Genomic DNA, 24,975 nt, shown 5'->3' with positions numbered 1-24,975 from the left:
TAAATGTTATTTAAAATTAAAAAGTTATTAGTACGTGTCGTGCACTTTTCATTGCTTAGGAGACGGTCATACATTTTGGACGATGTTTATGATCTTTTTTTTTTTTTTTTGGTAATCTGAGGTATTCGGGCTAGCTTGTGTGCACCACAACTAATCTCAAGGCTCACTGAACATCTTGTAAACCCAGTGAGCATGTAAAATACCGTGGGAATGATAGGCGTACACAAATAGAGCTTGAACCCTGGTGTGAAGGAAAAAAACAAGTCCCTTCAACCACTAAATCACAACCCATATTTACAGTGTCTCTGGATATTAGGGCTTGCGGTAAGACATTAATCAATGCAAGTAGACACGCATCGGGCACTATCTTTAAAGAAAAAAAAGATAAAGGCATTATGAAGGCAACTACCTAGTAACACCTCTCTACCAAGGAGCCTGACAGCCTATAGTCACGCATTAGTAAATGGGAAGGGGAGCTACTTTAGGGCTCTCGGACTCATTCAATAAGGGTTACATCCTATTAATAGTAACGATAATAATAATAATAATATTAGTAACTCATCATTTGACATATAATTTATTAGTGATTAAATTTTTTTATTTTTTTAATAATTTAAGTTACGAGTTTAAAAAATTAATTTATTTTTTTATTTTTTTATTAGATATTATTATTTTTTTTAAAAAAACTAACTTTATGATTTTTTTTAAATTTTATTTCTGTCATATTATTTAATCTCATAATTTAAACCACAAATTTTCACATTTAACTTGGATTGATTTATTTTTTATTGCCTAAGATTACATGTATATTATGTTATATTAGGTTGAACTCAAGCAAGGTTTATTTTGTCTATTTTTATCCAACTACAAATGTCTAAAGATTTTTTTCTAGTTTATCATAATATTTTTTTATTTAATATATTTATTATCATCGCTAATTTTTTATTCTCTGATTAAAATAAAATGATCCATTAAATCAAATCATGCCTATAACTTGAGTTCAGTTTACATTTTTTTTTTATTTCTTTGAAATACATTTGCAATATCTAGACATTATTCTTAAAAAAAAAAAAACCGACCCGTGGCTTAGTATAGATTTCTAGTCTAATACAAGAACTTACAGGGAAAGAATATTATATTTTCTGCCAAATTCTCCTTCTTCTCTCTCTCTCTCTCTCTCTCTCTCCTTTTCTTGTTATTCCTTTGCTCTTATATAGTATCAGAGCATTAAGTTAAGAACACTCGTAACTTCACGATATGTTCTCTCTTGCTTTTTTAGCCATCAAGAACAACAATCTCCTTATTCCCTTCCAAATGACCAGCAAACTACAACAACATCCTCCTTAACTGTCACTGTATAATGCTCATTATTATATGTCTTTATGACTCGATAGCAGGGGTTTTATGCCTCTTTCTTCACTATTTTATCTCCCTCTCTGGGAATGAAAAACTGTTGGGCCTAATCAATAAATAATGTTTCTGTTAACATGGGCCCAGACCTACGATTTGAATTGGGCTTTTCTCTCTTCTTCAAAAATGCTATTAACTACCCTAAATTACAATAAGAAGTAACTTCTAGCCGTTTCTCAACGACCTTGCCCTCTACATTCCTTCTCGTACCTTCCCTTCGTTTAGATTCTACAGAAGTTTGCTTCTTTGCTGCTTTCTTCTTCAGCTTTATCTTGTGTTTCACTGCAAACAAGAGAGAGAGAGAGAGAGTTGCTTAAGTTAATAATAACAGAGAAAAAAATGGAAGGCAGGGATAACAAGGAGCAAATAGTGGACGTGAGATCAGTTGTTGAAGCTATCTCTACAGCAGATAATAATGACATTGATGTCCCTCTTTATGAAGTTGAAAGTCTCTGTATGCGTTGTCGTGAAAATGTATTTCCACTCTCTTTCTTCCTCAAGTTTCTTTGTGTCTCTTTCATGTTGGTGTTTTAGAAAAATGTTTGGATTTTGATTGATTTTAGGTGAATTGTGAGATACCCGTTAACTAGAATTTGATAAAGTAAAATGGGTTTTGGTTATTTTGGTTTGTTATTTGTTAAAGTTTGATGCTTGCCTTTGTTTTTGACACTAGCTAATGTTGTGTGTTTGTTGCTAACAGGGAACCTCAAGGTTTTTGTTGACATTAATTCCACATTTTAGAAAGGTATTGTATTCCTTGTAATTTGCTACCTATAAGGATCAATTCTGGTTTTTGTTTGTGAGGGTTTTGCTTTAGAAGTTCTAGTTTTGGTTGTGTTAATTATAAATGAGCCTTACTTAATTTTGTGCTTGCAGATATTGTTATCTGCCTTTGAATGCTCACATTGTGGTGAGAGGTAGGTGGGCTGGGGGGAATTTTATTTTATTTTATTTTTTGTTGCTGAGGATATACCATTTTAGTTTAAATTTCTAATTTTTTTTATTCCTTTATTTGTTATTAGGAACAATGAAGTTCAGTTTGCCGGTGAAATTCAGCCGCGCGGGTGTTGTTATTCTTTAGATATCCCATCAGGCGATCAAAAGGTTGTTTTCTTTTGTCTTTCAAGAACAACAAAACCAAAAAAAGGTTATGTTTTGGTATAATGTGTAGAAGCTCTAGTTGTACGAGTTTGTTTTCCACTGCTTTGCTGAGCATCATATCAAATTTGAAGAAGATGCACTTTGATAACCGAACAAAATTGTATGTCTGACAATGCAGATTCTTAATCGACAAGTTGTAAAATCTGAGTCTGCCACGATAAAGGTACCTTTTACTTGATCCTACTTGTTATATTAGGTTTACATTATTTTTTTTACTTAACAATTCCTAGCTTTCTGATATTCTATTGAGCTTATAACTTTATTAAAAGCCAGATTGGTTAACTTCTTTAGCAATTCAATGCATGTATCTTTCTGATTTTGATCTTGGTCTTGTTTTTTTTTCTTCTCTTGGATACTAGTTCTGTTTCTTTAGTCTGGACAGAATTTTTCATTAGAATTAATGATTATAGTTTGGTTGAGGCCTTAAGTCATAGTGAAGATAAACTGGTATCAACAAGCTTTCTGCAAAATTTATGTCATCCTTTCTTATATTGTGAACAATGCATCATTTTATCCTAAAAACGAACTTCCTACTTTAGGAAATGAAAATAGAATTATGAGAATCTTTCAATCATAGAATGCTTTCCATCATCCTTCTGCTTTTTTTTCAAGAAAATAATTTAACTGGTGGATGATGCATTGACATCATTTCCTTTCATTCTTTTATCTATCACTTGCAGATTCCTGAATTGGATTTTGAGATTCCTCCAGAAGCACAACGTGGCAGTTTATCAACGGTATGCTTCAGACCCTAGTTTTCTTTCAGTTTTACTAGTTTACACTTTCCATCATCCTTCATTTTGTTGATGGCTTCAGTCTGTTGATATCCGTCCCTCCCCTGTCCTGATGCTCTGATTTTGTGGAAACTGAAAACTGTTTCTGTGCATGATTAAATTTGGTGACATCTCTCTGACATTTCTTTTTGTTAAGGGGGAGTGAAAAACAATACCATCAGAAATAAATGTGATGGATTACAAGAGTGAACAGTTTAGAGAAACAGAATGATGACTTTTTAACCTTTTTATTTGTCATCTTAAACTTGATGGCTGGCTGGTTCTATTTTTATTTATTTTATTGTTTTGGGAAGTCATATCTTGAATGCTACAAGGAGATAGCCATCTGTATAGTGATTGGTACTTGATCTCCCTTTTTTTTTCCTTAAATTGTATTATGGAGAAAAATAGATGATGATTTAGTAGTGCTCGCTCCTCTGAAAGATGTTGGCTAGAACTACATTTGAAATCAAACCTTATGCTGCTTATATTTACTTTCACCAGAAAGATAAGTTCAGTTAGATATTGCAATGAGAGATTTGTCTCTGCATGCCTTTGACAAGATTGTTACTGCTTTCAACTTCAACATAAAACTTCCTTTTACATGTTTGTTGTTCTGAATCTTGATCTCTGACCATGATACCAATTTCAGAAAGGACCATGGCAGTGAAAAATTGTGTGGTGTGAAAGTTTAATGCCATTGGATGGGTGAATTTCTGATTAGTGTTTGCTGTGTTCCTCTGAATTGCTTCTGGTGCATCATGCCAACTTTGAACAACTCATTCACCCCGGATATCATGCTTTTACTTTGACCATGCTTTTTGCTGCATATGTTACTTGAAGATTATGTTTCTATTATTTCCTGTATGTTCCTAGAGTATTTTATATCTTCCTTTGAATATTTAAACCATCTCTTGTTTGGCATAATTCTTTTAGATTGAAGGGATTTTGGTACGGGCTGCTGATGAATTGCAGGCACTCCAAGAAGAACGCAAGGTGAATGATAACTTTGATATCACTGTTGTTTGATGATGTTTAATCTGCCATTTTCTGTTTCCTCAATGTTATTTCTTTTGTTACCAGAAAGTGGATCCAAAGACTGCTGAAGCAATAGACCAGTTCTTGTTGAAATTGAGAGCTTGTGCAGCTGGGGATTCATCATTCAAATTCATCCTGGATGATCCTGCTGGAAACAGCTTCATTGAGAACCTGTAAGAGGCTGTCTTAAACTTGAGCATTTGTTCCCTCCTTTGGTACAGGAACTGTATATATTTTTCTTCTTTGTTCCCTGCTGAGCAATGTAAACCCCCCCCCCCCCACACACTCTCTCTCTCAGGCACACACACAGACCCCTACCTTTTAAAGTTTTGACAATCTAGAGGTTGATATTTTATTGTGATTTCTCGCTGATGATTAAAATCATCTTGCTTTGGCTGACATGGGCTGGGATCTTGTTTTTCTATCATGTATTATGGCATATTAAACAAACCTTGGGGTGATTCTATTACATTTAAATTAGAATATAACAATATTTGATAAACAGGTTTGCTCCATCCCCCGATCCATCAATGAATATAAAGTTTTACGAGCGAACACCAGAGCAGCAAGTAGCACTGGGCTATCAAGTTGGCCAAACACAAATGGGAGTACCTGGTGATGGACCATCATCAGAAGTGACCAACAATGTTTCTGATCAGATGCGAAGAGAACCTCATGGATCAGTTGGAGCGGCAGCTGGTCATCGGGCCATTGCTCAAAGTAATAGTTCAGAAATTGCTGAAGCCATATTTCGGTACTCTGCACCGGAAGAGGTAAATGTGATTGTCAATTGCAATCATTAAATATATTATACAACGAAGGAAATTGTCTCATATATATCATATTCTTTGACACATCCTTCCTTATGTCAGGTGATGACTTTCCCATCAACCTGTGGATCTTGTGCCAGCAGTTGTGAGACTCGAATGTTTGTCACCAGTATCCTTGACCATTGTTCCATTTCTTGTTGTTGATGATTTAGTTCCTTTTATCAATCATCTTGTCTTCTTTGCTGGAAATGTTGTAAGTTTCTAGTTTGAGTTCAGAATATTATAAGACTGTTTAATGGGCCTGCCAAAAGTTTATTGGAAATTTATTTATGGAGAAGCATGAAAAGAATAATTTAAAGGCCAAGTAGTTTGGCACTGAGTTAACTTAAAGTTAAGGCGTTGCAGTTCGGCTGGTGGGGAAGGGCAAGGTAATCTGATCTCATTATCTAAACCTGGCGTTTGAATTCATTATGATATCCATCTTTTAATCAGGCATTGTCCACTATTTAGTATGTAGGGGTGCTGCTACAATATTATTTTATGGGCAGGCACTTATCAGTAGCTAATTGTTTCTTGCTTGAAATGTTCACTTTTTGCTATTTGCTGATAGATTTACACTTGTTGAGCTTATTGACAAGAGTTGTCTAAGAGAGCATTGAATGATTATGGTGGACCGTGTTTCCCAACTGTATTTCATGGAATTTTCTGTGTGAGAATAGCAGTCTTGAGGTTAACACCTGGTTTATGATTCAAGATAACTGTCTCAAGGAATTGTTTAATTGGTACCTTCTGCAACTTCCCCCGTCACTGACTTATTTTTCCTTCAACATTCTCAATTGCTAAAATAAACTGTAAAGGATTGCAGTTTTGTGAAATTTGACCATATTAGTTGCTGTGTAGAACTCATCTAACAAAATTCAATTGAATGCTTCCTTTATAAGGATGAACTCATCGAAAGCATTATGATACGAATTTTGATCCTTAAATGTTAGAGCATTGTTAGAGCATATTGCTGTTATAGTGGATGAAGATTGTGGGTCTTAACTTCAAGCAGATATTCCATACTTCCAAGAAGTAATTGTCATGGCATCTACTTGTGATTCCTGTGGTTACCGAAATTCTGAGGTTTGTGCTTTTGTGGTGTCATGTTCTTACTTTCTAGTCTCTTTTCCATGGAATGATTTTAAAAATTATCTACCATGCAGTTGAAGCCTGGTGGTCGAATTCCTGAAAAAGGAAAGACAATCACTTTGTGTGTGAAGAATGCAAATGACCTAAGCCGTGATGTGATAAAGGTTTGCTCGTCTTTTATATAATCTTTTTTTTTTTTTGTGATACAATAAATTCCCTATTATGCTGGTTTTCTAGTCACAGAATCCCCTTTCAATTTTCCAAGTTTCCCTTGCCAACTCCACTATTTTGGATTGAGGCTTGGCTGAGTTGAGCTGCTATTGCGGAGTAAATTTTAATTCCAATTGTTTATACCTCTCCACTGAAAGGAGCATCTTGAAAGACAAGGAAGAGAGGTGCCAGTGAGGACCATGTGGAAGTGATTCTAGGAGACAAGAAGTTCTTGACCTGTGCCCACAATTTTGGGCTGCTAACATTGGGACCATTTGGGCAAATAGATGATTATCCTGTTATCAATTTTGCGTTGCCTGCTGTTCCATTAGCTTTGTTCTTATGGGCAATAGAGGCCTGAAGAGGATATCATGAAACCAATCTAGAGCTGGGGGAGGGTTTTTCATCAAATCTCCTAGTCTGTGTATGGCATGCACGGCACAAAACATGTTCATGTAAAGGAATGAAACAAACATTTTGCTGTATAGTGTGATCAAAACAAACATTTTTCTGTGCAGTTGATCATTTTTTCTGTGTAGTTTCATTTCTAATTTCGCATTCTTTTTGTGTTTTGCTGCGTGGCTCTGCATATACTGACTGTCCATTGCTGGAAGAGTGGATGTTACTACTGGTGTTGTCTAAATGGAATCGGATTAATATTTTTATTGTTTGACTTAGAATATTGAGGATACTGCAAGTGTGAAATATACTTAAATACACATTTAAATCAGTTACATGTATTGTCTACTGGTGATGGAGAAAGTGGAGTCACTGTTTCTTTCTGCCTTTACCCTTGCTCAATACTTAGTGTTCTGCAAGATGTTACAAACCACTCTCTAACAGTATTTTGGTTTTATCAGTCAGATACTGCAGGTGTGAAAGTCCCAGAGCTTGACTTGGAGCTGGCTAGTGGGACTTTGGGTGGCCTTGTTACAACTGTTGAAGGTCTGGTCACACAAATTAGTGAAAGTGAGTATTATTATTACATCTCGCACCTGTTTCAGTCATCCTATCATTTTATAAATGCTCTTGAATTTGTTTTTAATTTCTGTAGTAACTTTTTTTCCCCAAATATATCTGGCATCTGACCCAATATTTGTCACTGCTACCTTGGAATAGACAAAGTTCCAGCCCAGTCCCCTCCTGGGACATGAATAATGATCCTGCTGTGTTCACATCTTATTGTTGGTCAGACAACAGACCACAATGACCAGTTTGCAATTATCTTTTCAAATTCTATACTATGAATATCATTTTTGTTCTTACAACATTTGCATCTTATATTATTGCTTGGCATCTCCAGTTAACTAAATGCTGGTTATCACTTTTAGGAAATTTTACCTTTTTTTTTTCCAACTGTGCAAATCACTTCAGCTTTGCCCTTAATTCCAGAAAAAAGGTTTGAAAGTACTGAAACCCTAAGCTTCTTTTTGTGTGACGCCTTTCCTTCATTTTCTTTAAGCGTCTTTCCCCTTATTTGTGCTCTATCTTTCCTACAACTTTTGTCAACTTCAATTGTTTCCTTGTCCACAATAGTAATCTTTTCAACTAAAGAGTGACGTTTACTTAGAAATGGTGAATATTCCTTTCTGTAGAACTGAATGATGTCGAGCCAAAGATATTAATTTACCTTCTGTCATGATTTTCTTCTGAGTATCCACTCTAGATCATGCTACCACTGAAGTGTGATTTCCTTCTGGACACTGAACACTGACTAAATTAGATCCCAGTTTCATGTTGATTTCTGCTCTTCTAGCCATTTTCCTTAGAACACAGTAAACCCCACCCAAGATTTTCCAAGCTTGCAAGCTGTAACTCTCTTTTTTGGACTGTGCATCTTTTTGGAACTCTTATAAGAACTCATGTATATGTGTGTTAAAATGTAATCCTTGGGAGTTCTGTTTTATATGAAAATATTTTCAGGCATTGGTTGGGTGTGGTTTTTCTGTTTTTGTCCTGCTTTATTTATCACATCTTCATTGCAGTATAAGTTTAATTAGTGTCAACTTTCTCTGAAAAGAAAATGACATGTACTATCCGATTCACTATATGGACTTCCATTTTCCAGCTTAAGTTTAGGAAATCATTACATGTATGCTTTACATGTGCAGGTATTGAGAGAATTCATGGATTTACTTTTGGAGATAGCCTTGATGGATCCAAAAAAAGCAAGTGGCAAGACTTTAAATTAAGGTTAAACAAGGTAAAATGTGGTATATGGTTATCGAAATTGCAATCCAAGTGTTAATTGTACAATCAGCCCAACATGTTTTGGATGATCTTCATTTATTCGAAAATTGCAAATTTCTAGGATCTAGGTTTGGATCATGGCACTGTGATCATAGTCCTGCAATTTCATTTTAATCAAGACATTGGTAATTACTTGTTATATTTTGAGTTTTGACCTTCACCGGTATTATTCATGATTTGTTTTATATATGTTTCAGCTTCTAAATGTGGAAGAACCTTGGACTTTGATTCTTGATGATGCATTGGCAAATTCTTTTATAGCCCCAGCTACTGACAATATCAAAGATGACCATCAGTTATCATGTGAGTTCTTTTTCCTTACTGTCTTGGCAGGTTCAATGTCTTATACAAAATTTTGATGATAGGTCTATATGGATGCTTGTTTGCTTCAGAAATACATATATAGATTCCTAGAAACACGTTTATAGTTTGAAATGAAAACATTACACGACAAACAATTGAAGAGAGCATTGAAGAAATGTGTTTGAACTAGTATAGTACTCTGGGAACTAACAATTCATTGCATTTTTTATTTTTTTTAAAAAACCTTAGTTTTGAAAGGAATGTAATTTGCTTCCGAGGAGCTTATTATGTTTCAGAAGTCATGCTCTGGATTTTTTATTCAGATGTAAAATTCAGTGAATTTAGTTACTTCAAAGATGGTGCATGTAATTTGTTTCACTCTGCAATTTTATGTCTAAACTGATTGTTCATCAAGTCTTCCCGTGTCAAATCACTGCATTTTCCTCTTGATGACTTCATCGTGTATTTTGCTATTTTCAGATGAGGAATACGAGAGGTCCTGGGAACAGAATGAGGAGCTGGGATTGAACGATATTGACACTTCTTCAGCTGATGCTGCCTACGACTCAGCAGAGACAACGATAAAAGAGAGAACGGGAGAGTAAATTGTTATGTTCAATCGCCATGCGCTCTCCCTCTCTCTCTCTCATCATGGGGAGTAGCAGAAGAGAGGCGATGCTGAGAAGAGTGTTTTTAGAGTCTAAAGTTGTGCAACAATGTGTTAGGACTGCTTGTGGTGTGTACAATTTCAGTCAGTTTTCCGAAGGTCGGATACTGTATGATAAGAACTGTCTGGTTCATTTAATTAAAGTGCTGTTTTTTTGGTCAAATATGGTAAAGCAAATGCTTCTATAGAAAATTTACAAGATTTTTGCGTGCATTGGATTAAATTTTTTTTTAACATGCAAAAGAAACATCCATGTTAATGTTTTTCTAATATAAAAAAAACTTTTAAATTGTGCAGGATTGAACTGATATGATTAATAAATTTAAAGATAACTTCGAAAAATTAGTTTTACTCATAAAAATTTAAGAATTTTTTTTTTAAAAACAAAATATTAAATTGATTAGTGTTAATTTAGATTAATCTGTTAAATTTGTGACTCGAATTATAATTTTAAACATAATAAATTATAAAATTTAATTTAATTATCTTTAAAAAATAAAATGAGATAAAAAAAATTGATGTGAGCTAACTTACAAAATAAAGATCGGTAGGTATAATCTTCATAGAAAATAAATAAAAAAAAAATTATTCAAGTAAAACCCGATTAACTTGCCAAAACTATGACTCAGATCATGAAATTGTAATAACCTTGTAGAAAGTAAATCAAAACAAATCATGAAAACTAATTTTCAATAAATCTATTATTAAATGATATAATTTAAAAACATGACAATAAAAAATCTGAATTTACTTGGGTTAACCGGCAAAATACTTGACTCGAGTTCATGAAACCGAAATAACCTCATAAAAAAGCTAATTGAAATAAATCACAAGTCTAACTAGGTTAACTTGTTAAACCTGTGATCCAAGTTCATAAAGACTAAAATAACATTATAGAAAAAAATCAAAATAAATAATGAAACATACTTTCAAATGATAAAATTAAAAAAAATTAAAAAATTATATATATAAAAAACTCAAATCTACTAGTTAACCCGTCATATGTATAAGCTAATTATATAAAATAATAGACCATAATAAATTATAAAATTCAATCTTAAAAAAAAAAAAAAAAAAAAAAAGGCAAAAAGGGGCTGTAAAAACACAGCCGCTTTTATATTATTTTGTTAATGCTAATGTTCGACAGCTGGTAACCACCTTCTTGTTCTTTTTTCTTAGCGGCATAGAAGTCTTTCAAAGTGCTAGAGAACAAATTGTCGAAAAAGAATTTTCAAAGTGCTGCTCTCAGCTACAGTCGTGTTCAAAAATTATTTTAAAATATTTTTATTTTTTAAAAAATATTTTTTATAATTTTAAATTATTTTGATGTATTAATTTCAAAAATAAATTTTAAAACCTAAAAAAAAAATATTATTTTAATATATTTAAAAAAAAAAAAAACAAGTGTTAAAATAATATGTGTAGCTATCATTATCTTGAATCATTTGTAACACACGCACTTAACAGCAATATAGCACTGAAAAAGGGTTCCGTTAAATAACGGTTAATGCCTTGCAATACACTCAAAAGTCAGAACAGACAGCTTGTGCTCACATTGAAGCACTGCATGATATAAAGTCCTACATATTCGACTATAAGAGATAATATAACAAAAAGTCCTACATGTAATGTGCAATCATTCTCCAAGGCAGTGCATAAAGCCCTTCAAATCCCAGAGCATGTCTTCCAAGCCACCTGCTTCATCTCCTCCTGTAGCATAAGAGATTCTATAAGACAACATTCATGTATAGAAAAATGTGCAGAGCTCTCTACAGTGAAGAGAAAGGAAAGGGGCCCACTCACTGAACATGATGAAGACCGTATGACTTGCTATTCGCACTTGATTGAACGGTAAATGTGGCGGACAAAAAATAAAGAAGCACGGAAACCAATGGAGCCAAGCATGAGGAAGAAACCATAACAAACGCAGGCCATGTAGCCAAAGAAAAATGAGGTTTGCATGAAGCCGGACATATCCGATCTTGCAAAGTAGTAATACAAGCAATAGCCATAAATGAACAATCCAGTTGATCCACCACAGAGGAAAGACCTGACAAAAACCAAAGACATGATAGTGAGTGTGTAGAAAGACGGTTCAGGCAATCAGATATCCTTCTAAAACAAGACAATTCGCAGAAAACGTGAGGCAAATTCATGCAATGGGTGATGAAAAGCATGCTAGGGGACCGTTATGTCTGGAAAGTCTGTAACACAACACAAATGATGCCAGATTTACAATATGACTTGGATAGTTCGAGCAATTTAGATAACATCCAACAGTGAGAAAGCATATATAAGTAACACAATCTGCTAAAATATCACTACAAGTTCGAAAAGAAAAACAAAGATGAATAATTTTGCAGACAATGATGTAAAATTGAACCAATAACCTTAGAGACATTGATATTTTATAAGTGAACATTATATTGATCGGTAAAACATACCTCCACCACCACTCATGGTCTTCAGCAGCAAGTTGGAAATATGTCAATGCCACTGTTATAAAAGCAGTGACAATCAAGAGAATGATGAAGACAATGAACAAGATGCTGTATATGGTGTAGATCCTGTGACCCCAAACACTGGCAAATATGTAGTAAAGTTCGATATAGATTGCACTGAAAGGTAAGAACCCAGCCATGGCCATCTGAGGAAGTGTTTTCCGGTACCAAGGCAACAAAGGAATCTCTCTGGGATATTTAGTGGTGCGGCATGGAGCCTGAAACTCAGCCTTGCTGTTCTTCCCAGCAATCCCGCCAAGTACCAGCAATGGTGTTGTTACCAAAGCCCAAATAAGAAATATCACCACTATGGTTCCAAAAGGCAATGCTGCAGTGGCACTATATGTGATTGCAACAGTATTAAGAAAGCTGAACGTGAGGAGCAGAGGTCCGCAAAACAGACCTCCAGTTAACAGCAAGTTCCTGACCTGCCACACCAAAATTTCAGAACTGTTTGGCCTAGCATGTCTCAAAGTTGAATGGTAGTTTCTAGAGTAAGAAGTTTTGCGATAAAAGAGGATATAGGATCACAAAAAATTACAACGATGCCACTGAAAAATGCTTACATCATTATAATAATGACCAATGAACATCAATATCATAGTTCTAATGAATGCTGGCCATGCTAATTTTCACTAAGCCGCAACCAGCATAAAATTGTCAATTGCACTCCTATCAAAGTCTACATAGTTTCATTTCATGTAAACTTATATTCAACTGTAATCTTGAATGTTGAAATCTAACTTATTGTCTCCTTAAGATCGCCTTTTCAAATGTACTGCAAGCCTTCAGGCAGCAGTACACCATCAATTTTCAAGTACACTGTTTCCATGCACTTTCTTCTTTCAAAAAGCTTACCTTTCACATCCCATATGGTTCAGTTATTAAGTGAGAAAAACAATTCAGTTATCAAGTGATAAAAAATTTCACAGAGTAGGTGGTTTTGACCCCCTTGTCCATGCTTAAGCCAATTTCCACTAAGCATTTATAAAAAAATCAACCACATTCTGAAAAACCATTTTCCATGCTTAAGCTAATTTCTATGAAGCATTTCTCTCAAAACCAAACACATTCCAAATAAACATTGAGAATTCCAATATGCATGTTACTGAATTTGAATTTGAATACCCTGGGAGACACAGTAATAACAAGTTTCAAGGGCATTCCCAGCAATGACAATGATGTGTGCAGAAGGCAATGAGAAAGGAGTTCATGATCACTTACCCAGTTTGTTCCTTCCAGTTGGCAAAAGAAAGAGGCTGCAGTGTAGCCAGCAATTCCAGCTGTGAGGGCATATATGACAACCAGGGCGGTGAAAAGAGCTCCACGATTATAAGGATAAAATACACCAACTAGAGCGAGTAAGAAAATGAAAGTTGTGCTGGCAAAGTATGTATATAGACAAAGTTAGCAGGTTGCTCAGCAACATACAATAATTAAAAACAAGGTTTGAGACAGAAACCCCACACGCACAGCTTTGAAGTTAAACTTACAGAGTAAACAGCTGGGTGCCAGAGCCAACTGCCGCTGCAAGCACAGACTTATACTTTGGATATCTAAATACATCACCATGGATGTACTTCCACCCGGTCTCTTCTTGGTCTTCAGCTGACTCCTCATCGTGAGCATACCTATTGTAAATGGGAGCATCACCAAATAAATAAACCAGAAAGCTTAAACAATGTTAGTAGACATGTTCTAACAACATAAATCATTAACATGTTCTTACTTGACAAAATCATTCTTCAGGACTCGCATGAGAATTGTTGCAAGAAAACCAGTCAAGAGGAGAACAGTCACACATGAGTTAATAATTGAGAACCAATGAATTTCCAAATGATGAGGCAGTGAAGAAGAATGTGAATATTTCTCCATCCTGTTCTCATATGGAATTTCTGTTTCCTTCCATTTAACTGAATACATGAACTCCACATTAACTTCCTTATTTTCAGTCAGCTCCACAACATTTTTCTGATCGGATAGTGCAGCTATCTCAATGACACGATCCTTGTTGTAAAAGATGGTGAAGTGAAGATGCTTAAAGAGGTAATATTTGTATTCGCTAGGGTCATTCTTGCCTTCCTTTTCAACTTTCCCTATGAAACCCCAAATGGGCAAGTCATCGTAGTACATTTGGAAGTAGTAGTCCTTGGAAACTGCTTCTCGGAACTGAGCAACTTGCTCCTTTGTCAGCCTTTTTTTGCAAGCAATTTCAGAGTCTTTGTCATTTAAAAAGTCAAGTTTGTATGGGGCAGTCACTAAACGATCCCCGTTCAACAGTTCACCAAGGGCTTCCTTCTTGTCCTTTGTAGGACCTGTAATAAATATCATCAGCAAACTTCCACAGTAAAACATAGAATTAAAGTAGGAATAATATAAATTGACGCAAACCTGATGAACAGAAAGGAAGATCGAAATACCGGTATGTTTCACTGACAGAAAGAACAAGAAAGAAACAATATCAGACAATTATGATTAAAAAATACTTTAAAAAGTTCATAGTTCAACGGTTAAAATCTCAGTATAAAAAACCAAAAAATTGGGATGATATGAGCACTTATAACTTGTAAGTTTCCTATCTAATTCAAACCACCCAACTCACCACCAGCCATGCCTTCTAAATCAAAGCAAATACACATGTAATCTAGAGTGGACTCAGAAAATATAGTTAAATCTTCCAGCATAATTTTGGGTAAGGAAAAGAGTTCTTTCGATTGCTTGTAGGATCTAAAACTGAAATCTAATTTTCAGCATTAACAAAGAAATAAGCCCCTAAATAAAATTTTCCACCTCACAAGAAAAAAACAGAAATACAAATCACCTCCTACATACATTATTCTGTTCTTTTACAAACAACCTTTCCTAGGTTGCAGATTTCTCTATCCAAAAACTTGCATTTTCGAATCCCACTAAACTATCTCCCCAACACAAAATTAACCAGCTCCTTGTAGAACCACTAAGCATTGTTAGATTTCCAACTTAATTAGTACCTAACCGACATCAACAACATTTTCATGTTCAAGTCCAAGTTCCAATCTTTGATCTTCTTCTTTAGAAAAACAAACCCAGATCCACTTTACCATAAGCTCAGATCCACAACAATTAAAGAAACCAATCCAAAATTTCATTTCTATCCAAATCCCACAGTCCCCACCATCCCAAATCATCAAAAAGTCACAAACTTGAAGACAACCCACAAAACCGACATCCTTGAGCTAATCAAAACTGCAAAAGACAGAGAATTGGATTACCTGGGATTGTGAAAAGGTCCAACTTTGTTAACATAAAGAGGGACATCATCACCTACTTTGTAACGATTATTAGATGCATCTGATCTAACACGGGTCACATTGCATAGGATCAAAATAGAGACTACCAAACAAAGCACTAGTTTCATCTCCATTTTCGCTCTCTGTAACTCATAAACAGAGCATAGAGAGATAGAGAGTTATAAAGATGGATACTTTTCAGGCTGTGGCTCGAAGAAGACTTCAAGACGCTAAAACGGTTAACCTTCGTGTCAAAAAGAGGCCTTCTTTAATTAACAATAACAAGGCGAGTAATTGACTTCTCATTAAGGTCATTTTTTTAATTTAAATTTTGGTTTTAATGATTTTTCTATTCTTGAAAATTCTCAACCTTGAATTTTTAAGTCTAATTTTTTTTCAAAATAATTAAGTATTGGGCATCCCAAAAATATCATATTTTTACTTTAATGTTCATCTCTTTAACTTATTTGGAAATTAAACTTGGTATTTTTGTATTTATTTATTTCAGCACCACTTACAAATTTATAATTCTACTCGTGGTTCCCATATAAAATAATTGTATTAAAAGACACCCTCAACATGTAGTTTTTTTTTTTTTTTTTTAATTCTTTAGTTTTGAAATGATTGCGTGGTAAGTCAAGAGTAAGTCATGTTGCAAATTAATTTGTCAGATGATTCAAGTTTAACCAGATAAATATTAAAACTAGTTTAAATTAAAAATTAACTAGAGTTAAGCCTCGAATTATGAGTTTTTTAAATCAACTTATTAAACTAGATCAATATAAATACTAATTTAAACTAAAATCCGATTTAAGTTAGGTTCCAAGTCATAAATTTAACAAATCAATTCGTTAAGTTAATTTAGTGTTCAAACCGATTCATATTGAAAATTAACTCAAGTCAAGCTCTGAGCCGTAAATTTACTAAATCAACATAAAAATAGCTCAAATTAAAATCTAGCTTGAGTCATGTTTTAAGTTATAAATTTGCTAGGTAAACTCCCTAAACCAGATTTAATAACTATGATACTTGAATTAACATTAATTATTATTATTATTATTAAGAAGAAGAAGCTTGACTTCATTTGGAATAGATCCCAAATCCATGCATAAACTAATTGAAGAGTAGGAATCAAGGAACCCTCCAAATTATGAAGGTGGGGGAATGCTTAAATGCCAAGGATCATAGCTTCACACTCATCAAACCCTGGATATCAAAATTGCCATGCCATCATCTACTCTGTGCTTAATTAACTTAATTCTGAGGTTTCTACTGTCTTTTTTTGTGGTAAATTGCTTTTCCTTTGATCCAACTATCTTTCCCATTACGTGGTTGTAATAGTTATTTCACCATGCAGTTGAAGAAGCATGGAGGACAGGTCAAATTCCTGAAAAGGAAAAGAAAACCACTTTGTGTGTTAAGAACGCTAATGACCTAATTAGCCGTTATGTTATGTGATGAAGAGGGTGACGAGGGTGATGTTATGCGAGTGAGTTTTAACATGTATTTTGTTAAAATTTTAAAATATGTATATTCTTCAAGTTATTTTTTTTAATGATTTTGAATTGTTTTGATGTGTTGATATCAAAAATAAATTTTAAAAATTAAAAAATATATATTATTTTGATATTTTTAAATAAAAAAATATTTTTTTAAAAAAAAACTACTACTGCTCTTAAATACCCATAAAAGCTTGCCCTAATCTTTCCATATAAATTATAATATTTTCTTCCTTTTGCAATGTAGTTAATGTTTCATATTATAATGTAAAGTCATTTTAAATTATACCATTAGATTTAAATAAAATAAAATAAAATAAAATTTTAAAATTCAAAGTCAACCATGTAATGGACATTTCACTCAAAAAAATAAATTAATTTGATGATTTTTATTGATATTTTTTTATTGTTTTTCCATGCTTATGTAAAAGAATATGATAAAAATATCATTTTAATGTATTTTCATTTGAAAAATACATTACACCACATTATCAAATACACACTAAATTTAATAAATTGATGTTAGTACAACAAGTTGCCTAATGATCTATCAAATCAAAACCTATTTTGAATGGTTTTTCCTTTAATTATTTTAGAAGTTAACATGATTAAATCTAGATGATAATGTAATTTAAATTGGAATCTAACCAAGTTTAGAAAACATCTAATTGGGTTAACTTTAAGGATTTTTTTTATCCAAGAAGATACCAATTTAGGTTTTTTTTTTTTAATTTTGTCTAATTGACATCATTTGAGATTTTTTAAAAAAATAAATTAAAGGGTTTTTTATTAGATTAGAGTTAACTTATCCACTCGCTATTTAACTTGATAGACTTCTAAGCTGGATCTTGAACCCAGATCCCAAGTGGAGTCTCTAGTTAGTCTTTGGCCGGCATTGTTATTGAAGAGCGAGTTAATTCTAGAATACTAGGTTAGACTGTTAGGTTTAAATGCAACAACAGAATCGATCAATTCAAAACGAATCCATCAAATTCAAATCAAGCGATTTAGCAAGCATTGATATTTGCATCTGGTCTTGACCTGATTTGTTACTGCTTACATTGAAATGGACAGGCTACCAACGCCATCCCCTCCTGGACCAGAATGTTGTCTGAGACATAAATAAAAGTTTGCTGTCTTGTCCTCTCATCTTATTGCAAATATCTTGCTGATAGACCATGATTTTCTGTTAATGCAAGCGCCATAGAAAACTCACCAAGGTTAACCAGTTCAGTTCCAAAAAAATAAAAGAAATAACTAATAAATAATTTGCAGCTTAATTTAATCCTCTCGTTTTTGTTCAATCTAAAGATTTTAATGCAGTGCAAGAACATAATTACTGGCATATTTTTTAAACATTACCAGCCAGGTTTCATCGCCATGCTCAAGTTTTCTAGTTTAACCCCCGACATAAATGAATGATGGGAAACATATCTTGCTACTGTAATAAATTGTGGAAATAAGAATGTTCAGAGTGCTGCTTCCAGTAACACAAATTCTAAGGCTTCTTACAGTTCTAGAATACATTCAAAACGATGGCTTGAGCTCACATTTAAGCACCACAAATTCTTTTAACAGCATTCTAAGGTCCTATATGTTCCTCTCCTATCAAAAAAGGTTATTACAGAAGTCCTCCATTTGATGTGCGATCATCCTTCAAAGTAGTGGCATAAAGGCTCCTGCAATCCCAGAAGACATTTTCCCACCCAACAGTTGCTTCTCCTGTAACATAATGCGACACGACAGAAGATTACCTTCATCAATACAAATGAGCAGAGTTTCCTTCAATCAAGCCTGCTAAGAGAAAGTAAGGGATCCTACTCACTGAACACAAGGAAAACCATATGTGACTTCCTACTCGCACTTGATTGAGTGGTAAATATGGCGGACAAAGAACAGGGAAGCACGGAAACCAATGCTTCCAAGCATGAGGAAGAAACCATAACAAACGCAGGCCATGTAGCCAAAGAAAAATGAGGTTTGCATGAAGCCGGACATATCTGATCTTGCAAAGTAGTAATACAAGCAATAGCCATAAATGAACAAGCCAGTTGATCCACCACAGAGGAAAGACCTGCAAAACACCAAATATATAAAAGTGAGTGTCTAGAAAAATATATCAGGCAATCATGTATCCTTTTAAAACATGGCATTTTGCAGGAAACACGTCGGCAAGAAGAAGCAAACCAGGAGCGGACTTAATCAATGCCAAAATTACATTATGACTTGGATATTCCAGCAATTTAGATAAGGATCTTAAGAGTCAGAAAACATTGAAAAAAGGCCAAAATTTAACTCAAAGTTAGAAAAGAACAACATTAAAGAACTCTTTTTTTTTTCTTTCTGTGAGTGAACCTTGGATATTATATTGTGCTTATAATAATGGAAAAGCAAATCAGAAGTAGTAACAGTTTATACTCGAACTTCATATGATCTAACAGTAAAACATACCTCCACCACCACTCATGGTCTTCAGCAGCAAGTTGGAAATATGTCAATGCCACTGTTATAAAAGCAGTGACAATCAAGAGAATGATGAAGACAATGAACAAGATGCTGTATATGGTGTAGATCCTGTGACCCCAAACACTGGCAAATATGTAGTAAAGTTCGATATAGATTGCACTGAAAGGTAAGAACCCAGCCATGGCCATCTGAGGAAGTGTTTTCCGGTACCAAGGCAACAAAGGAATCTCTCTGGGATATTTAGTGGTGCGGCATGGAGCCTGAAACTCAGCCTTGCTGTTCTTCCCAGCAATCCCACCAAGTACCAGCAATGGTGTTGTTACCAAAGCCCAAATAAGAAATATCACCACTATGGTTCCAAAAGGCAATGCTGCAGTGGCACTGTATGTGATTGCAACAGTATTAAGAAAGCTGAACGTGAGGAGCAGAGGTCCGCAAAACAGACCTCCAGTTAACAGCAAGTTCCTGACCTGCCACACCAAAATTTCAGAACTGTTTGGCCTAGCATGTCTCAAAAGTTGAATGGTAGTTTCTAGAGTAAAGCTAGAAATTCAGCAATGATACAGACTAGGATCACAAGGAATTCCATCAATGCCAAAGAGAACTTACATCATCATAATAATTAATAATTAATATCAATATCAATATCATAAGACCAACAAATGCAAACCACGCTAGTCTTCATAGAAACCACAACCAGCATGAAATAATCAATTGTACTTGTATCCATGTCTAGCATTACTCAGTTTCAATGCACCTAAAGTGATACATTTAAATGTGACTCTCTAAGTGTTGATCTTTAGTTTATTGACTTCTCAAAATCACTTTTTTAAAAATTTAGTGCAAGGCTTCAGGCAGCGTTAAGCCATCAACTTTCAAGTACACTCTTCTCTTTCACTAGGACAGGTTGTTTTTTGCAGCATCAAATGGGTTCAGATATGATACATAAGGAAAACAATTTACCCAGCATAAGGTGGTTTTCAGCCCCCTTTACCCATGCTTATACCAATTTTCACAAAGCACTTATCCCAAAACCAATAAGATCCTAAAAAAAACTGCAATTCCACTATGTATGCGTACTGAATCTGATAACATTAACCTTATAGAAATACACCAATAACAAGTGCTTCAATAACAAGTGCTTTGGGCATGCCCAAGAATTATGTGTGCAAGAGGCAGTGAAAAAGGAACCCATGATCACTCACCCAGTTTGTTCCTTCCAGTTGGCAAAAGAAAGAGGCTGCAGTGTAGCCAGCAATCCCAGCTGTAAGGGCATATATGACAACCAATGCGGTGAAAAGAGCTCCACGATTATAAGGATAAAAGACACCAACTAGAGCGAGTAAGAAAATGAAAAATGTGCTGCAAAGTATGTAAATATACAAAGTTAGCAGGTTGCTTAGCAACATACAATAATTAAAAAAAAGGTTTGAGACAAAAACCCCACACGCACAGCTTTGAAGTTCAACTTACAGAGTAAACAGCTGGGTGCCAGAGCCAACTGCCGCCGCAAGTACAGACTTATACTTTGGATATCTAAATACATCACCATGGATGTACTTCCACCCGGTCTCTTCTTGGTCTTCAGCTGACTCCTCATCGTGAGCATACCTATTGTAAATGGGAGCATCACCAAATAAATAAACCAGAAAGCTTAAACAATGTTAGTGTATGTTCTAACAGCATAAGTCATTAACATGTTCTTACTTGACAAAATCATTCTTCAGGACTCGCATGAGAATTGTTGCAAGAAAACCAGTCAAGAGGAGAACAGTCACACATGAGTTAATAATTGAGAACCAATGAATTTCCAAATGATGAGGCAGTGAAGAAGAATGTGAATATTTCTCCATCCTGTTCTCATATGGAATTTCTGTTTCCTTCCATTTAACTGAATACATGAACTCCACGTTAACTTCCTTATCTTCAGTCAGGTCCACAACATTTTTCGGATCGGATAGTGCAGTTATCTCAATGACACGATCCTTGTTGTAAAAGATGGTGAAGTGAAGATGCTTAAGGAGGTAATATTTGTATTCGCTAGGGTCATTCTTGCCTTCCTTTTCAACTTTCCCTATGAAACCCCAAATGGGCAAGTCATCGTAGTACATTTGGAAGTAGTAGTCCTTGGAAATTGCTTCTCGGAACTGAGCAACTTGCTCCTTTGTCAGCTTTTTTTTGCAAGCAATTTCAGAGTCTTTGTCACTTAAAAAGTCAAGTTTGTATGGGGCAGTCACTAAACGATCCCCGTTCAACAGTTCACCAAGGGCTTCCTTCTTGTCCTTTGTAGGACCTGTAATAAATATCATCAGCAAACTTCCACAGTAAAACATGGCATTAAAGTAGGAATAATATAAATTGACACAAACCTGATGAACAGAAAGGCAGATCGAAATAGCGGTATGTTTCACTGACAGAAAGAACAAGAAAAAAATAACATTAGATAATCATGACTGAAAAGAAAATCCTTGTGATGCATAATGGAACTGTTAAAATATCAATATAACAACGAAAGATTTAGAATGTCTCGAGTACTAAAGAAGTTTCCGATCTAATTCAAAATAATCTAATTTGCTACTAGCCAAGACTTCTAAACTCAAGCAACATACACAAAACACACATGAAATTTAGAGTAGAAAAGAGAAAATATCAACATATTTCCAGCATAATTTTGCTTAAGAGTGATAGTTTTTTCTCATTGCTTAAAAGAGCTGAGAATATAGATCCAAGTTCAGCATCCACAAAATAATAAAAAAATCTCTGAAATACCTAAACTTTTCTAGCTCACAAGAGCCACCAGAAAAAGAAACACCTCCTACATCTCTAGACCCACTCTTTTATTAACTACTGCTTCTTGCTCACAATTTTCTCTATTAGAATCAAACAATTTCATTTCCAAAATGCCACTAAACAAATTATCTCCTCAGCATACTATGGCCTACTTAATCAACTCCTAGTATAACATTAAGCTATATGAGATTTCCAACTTAATCAGTAACCAACCAATTTCTTTATCATGCTCAAGTTCCAATCTTTTATCTTCCTTTACAGGAAACCAAATCACGGATCCACTTCCTCACAGCTCAGGTCCACACAAATTAAAGAAACCAGCACAAACAAGAACAAAAAAACTATACATGGGTTCTTTGAAATCAAACCCATTAATGCTAAAATAAAATTCTCCAAAACCCTTCTCCACGATTTCAATTCTAACCCAAACCCCATTTTCTCAAATCATCAAAAAGTCACAAACTTCAAGACACCCCACAAAACCAATAACCTTAAACTAATCTAAACTGCAAGAAGATTGAGAATTAGATTACCTGGGATTGTGAAAAGGTCCAACCTTGTTGACATAGAGAGGGACGTCCTCTCCTACTTTGTAACGATTATCAGATGCATCTGATCTAACAAGGGTCAAACTGCATAGGATCAAAATAGAGACTACCAAACAAGGAACTAGTTTCTTCTCCATTTTCTCTGTGTCTCACAGATGCATCGAGTGAGAGATCGGGCAGCGTTATAAATATGGGAACTTCTTAGGGCTGTGTCTTCGTGTCGAAAGACGGCTTCCTTTAATTAACACAGGGAGTGAGATTTTTTTTTCATTTTATATTTTTTTTTCCTGAACAAATTCTCGTTCAGGTCGTTTACGGAAATCTCTTTTTTTAATAATTTAATAGTATTTCTTTTTAAAACAAAAGGATTTTTTTTAGATTTATGGACCATATAGTTGCTAGAGTTTCGTTGCGGGTCTAACTAATTTTTTTATAGTATAAAAAAATAATGTTCAAGCATTGTAAATATATTTTTAAAAAACAAAAGAATATCCACAATTCAATATTATAAAAAAATAATAACAATTGTCAATTTCTAAAAATTAAAATATAAAGAGATGAAATTCGAAAGAAAAAAAATCTTTTTATATATATTTTTTTCCTGAACAAATTCTCATTTAGGTTGTTTACAAAAATCTCTTTTTTAATAATTTAATAGAATTTCCTTTTTCAAAAAAATACTTTTGTTTAGATTTATGTACTAGATAGTTGTACACACTTCATTGCAAATTAGATTAATTTTTTACAGTGTAACAAAATTATGCTCAAGCATTGTAAGTGTATTTAAAAAAAATAAAAATAATCTACAACTCAACATCATAGAAAAAGAATTAATAAAAATAATGATTGTGAATCCTCAAAAATCAAAATATAGAGGGATGGAATTAGAAAAAAAAAAGTCTTCAAAAACAAAGTATTAGCAAAATCAGGTGTGGTCACCAAAACTTGCAAGTAAAATCATATAAACAGAATAATTTAATAGAAGGCAAAAACAAAAAAGAAGTTTAATTCTAAAAAGAATTGAATCAAAGAACAAGACGGAAAAGGATAAAAAAATGGCCTAAAAAAACCTGGACCACTCGGACAAACCTCCTACCTAGATTATGAAATAGGGGTAACTTAATTGAAAAGAAAATAATAAAGTTTATTTTTCAAAACAAACAACTTCAAATGATATAATTGAAAAAAAAAAAAAACGATGTCAACTAGTATTAACTTTTCAAACTCGTAACTCTAGTTAGTGACTAAACTGGAAATACCACATTTGAAAAGCTATTATTTTAAAACTCAGCTCGACCTAATAAGTTGACTCATGACTCCGGTTTCCTATGACTTTAATCGAGTTGGATTTCAAAAGAAATTAGGGGCGAATTGGTCTAATGTAAGGTTGCGGTCAACCTATGTCTTAGCTCACCTAGGGTAAATCTAATCAAAATCCATTGACTATTTTGCTTTTTTTTTTCCCTTTCAGCCCCCCTCGAAGTGGGACTCTCATGCAGTAAGACAATTCCCCCGTTTAGCCCTCAGTTTTGTCAGCATCCTCGGACCCTCCCTCATAGACGGATTCTAAGGTTTCTCCCAGGTTAGATAACTTTCCCCGCTGTCCTTCTTCAAAACTGTATCTTTTTTACTTTTTGGTAAAACAAAAAGGTTTGGTCGACTTAAGTTAACTCAGGTCAATTAATCCACTCGACTTGTGACCTAGTATTTATCTCAAATTGACTCCTGGATGGGGCCTAAAAATAATGGGAAAAACAAGTAGATCAAATTCCAAAAAGTCAAATATTGAATGATGAAATAAAAAAATAAATAATAAAAAAATAACAATTAAAAGAATGAGGATCTTGTTTAAAAAAAGAAAAAAAAAAGACAACATAAAATCTTGAATTGAAAGGCAAAATTGAAAAACAAATCAAATTAACAAATAAATCCAAAATAAAAAGTTAAAAGAATGAGGATCAAATTAAAAAAAAAACGATAAAAAATCAAGATTCTTGATCTAAGGATGAAATTGAAAATAAACTAAAATTTGATAAAAGGGTTAGGAATCAAAATTAAAAATCAAAACATTGATGGCCAAACCTTAAATATCATCAAATGCAATTTGAAGGGTAAAATTAAAAAGAAAAATCAAATTCACAAAAGAATAAAAAACAAAATCAAGGGAATGAGGACCTAATATGAAAAAA

The 24,975-nt window shown here is 34.0% G+C and overlaps 3 protein-coding genes across 4 annotated transcripts; 1 reads left to right on the top strand and 2 right to left on the bottom strand.

Moving 5' to 3' along the window:
* Nucleotides 1–1,569: 1,569 nt before the first annotated feature.
* LOC118030276 (uncharacterized) lies at nt 1,570–9,876 on the top strand. The gene is made up of 16 exons (XM_035034333.2): nt 1,570–1,884; nt 2,111–2,155; nt 2,287–2,327; nt 2,433–2,514; nt 2,690–2,734; nt 3,252–3,308; nt 4,281–4,340; nt 4,428–4,555; nt 4,888–5,155; nt 5,255–5,321; nt 6,207–6,277; nt 6,358–6,447; nt 7,354–7,462; nt 8,605–8,696; nt 8,941–9,046; nt 9,527–9,876. Exons 1-16 carry the CDS (start codon nt 1,750–1,752, stop codon nt 9,649–9,651), a joined length of 1,521 nt encoding a protein of 506 aa, XP_034890224.1. The 5' UTR covers nt 1,570–1,749; the 3' UTR covers nt 9,652–9,876.
* Nucleotides 9,877–11,185: 1,309 nt separating this feature from the next.
* LOC118030275 (transmembrane 9 superfamily member 4-like) lies at nt 11,186–15,741 on the bottom strand. Its single transcript, XM_035034331.2, has 8 exons — nt 15,466–15,741; nt 14,606–14,646; nt 13,944–14,529; nt 13,708–13,845; nt 13,439–13,595; nt 12,158–12,642; nt 11,517–11,763; nt 11,186–11,423 (listed from the first exon to the last, which is right to left on the bottom strand). Exons 1-7 carry the CDS (start codon nt 15,615–15,617, stop codon nt 11,544–11,546), a joined length of 1,779 nt encoding a protein of 592 aa, XP_034890222.1. The 5' UTR covers nt 15,618–15,741; the 3' UTR covers nt 11,186–11,423; nt 11,517–11,543.
* A 2,660-nt stretch (nt 15,742–18,401) lies between these two features.
* LOC118030274 (transmembrane 9 superfamily member 4-like) lies at nt 18,402–23,035 on the bottom strand. 2 transcript variants are annotated; one of them, XM_035034330.2, is made up of 8 exons: nt 22,772–23,035; nt 21,818–21,858; nt 21,156–21,741; nt 20,922–21,059; nt 20,654–20,810; nt 19,434–19,918; nt 18,804–19,056; nt 18,402–18,704 (listed from the first exon to the last, which is right to left on the bottom strand). In XM_035034330.2, the coding sequence occupies exons 1-7, from the start codon at nt 22,921–22,923 to the stop codon at nt 18,837–18,839; spliced, it is 1,779 nt and encodes a 592-aa protein (XP_034890221.1). In that variant the 5' UTR covers nt 22,924–23,035; the 3' UTR covers nt 18,402–18,704; nt 18,804–18,836. The 2 variants fall into 2 exon arrangements, with proteins under 2 accessions (XP_034890221.1, XP_034890220.1); XM_035034329.2 differs by having other exon boundaries at nt 18,808–19,056; nt 22,772–23,034.
* Nucleotides 23,036–24,975: the final 1,940 nt, after the last annotated feature.

Source organism: Populus alba, chromosome 4 (genome assembly GCF_005239225.2).
Source record: "Populus alba chromosome 4, ASM523922v2, whole genome shotgun sequence".
Taxonomy (NCBI): domain Eukaryota; kingdom Viridiplantae; phylum Streptophyta; class Magnoliopsida; order Malpighiales; family Salicaceae; genus Populus; species Populus alba.
Note: the sequence above shows the minus strand (reverse complement) of the source record. Positions and strands in the feature narration are given on the sequence as shown.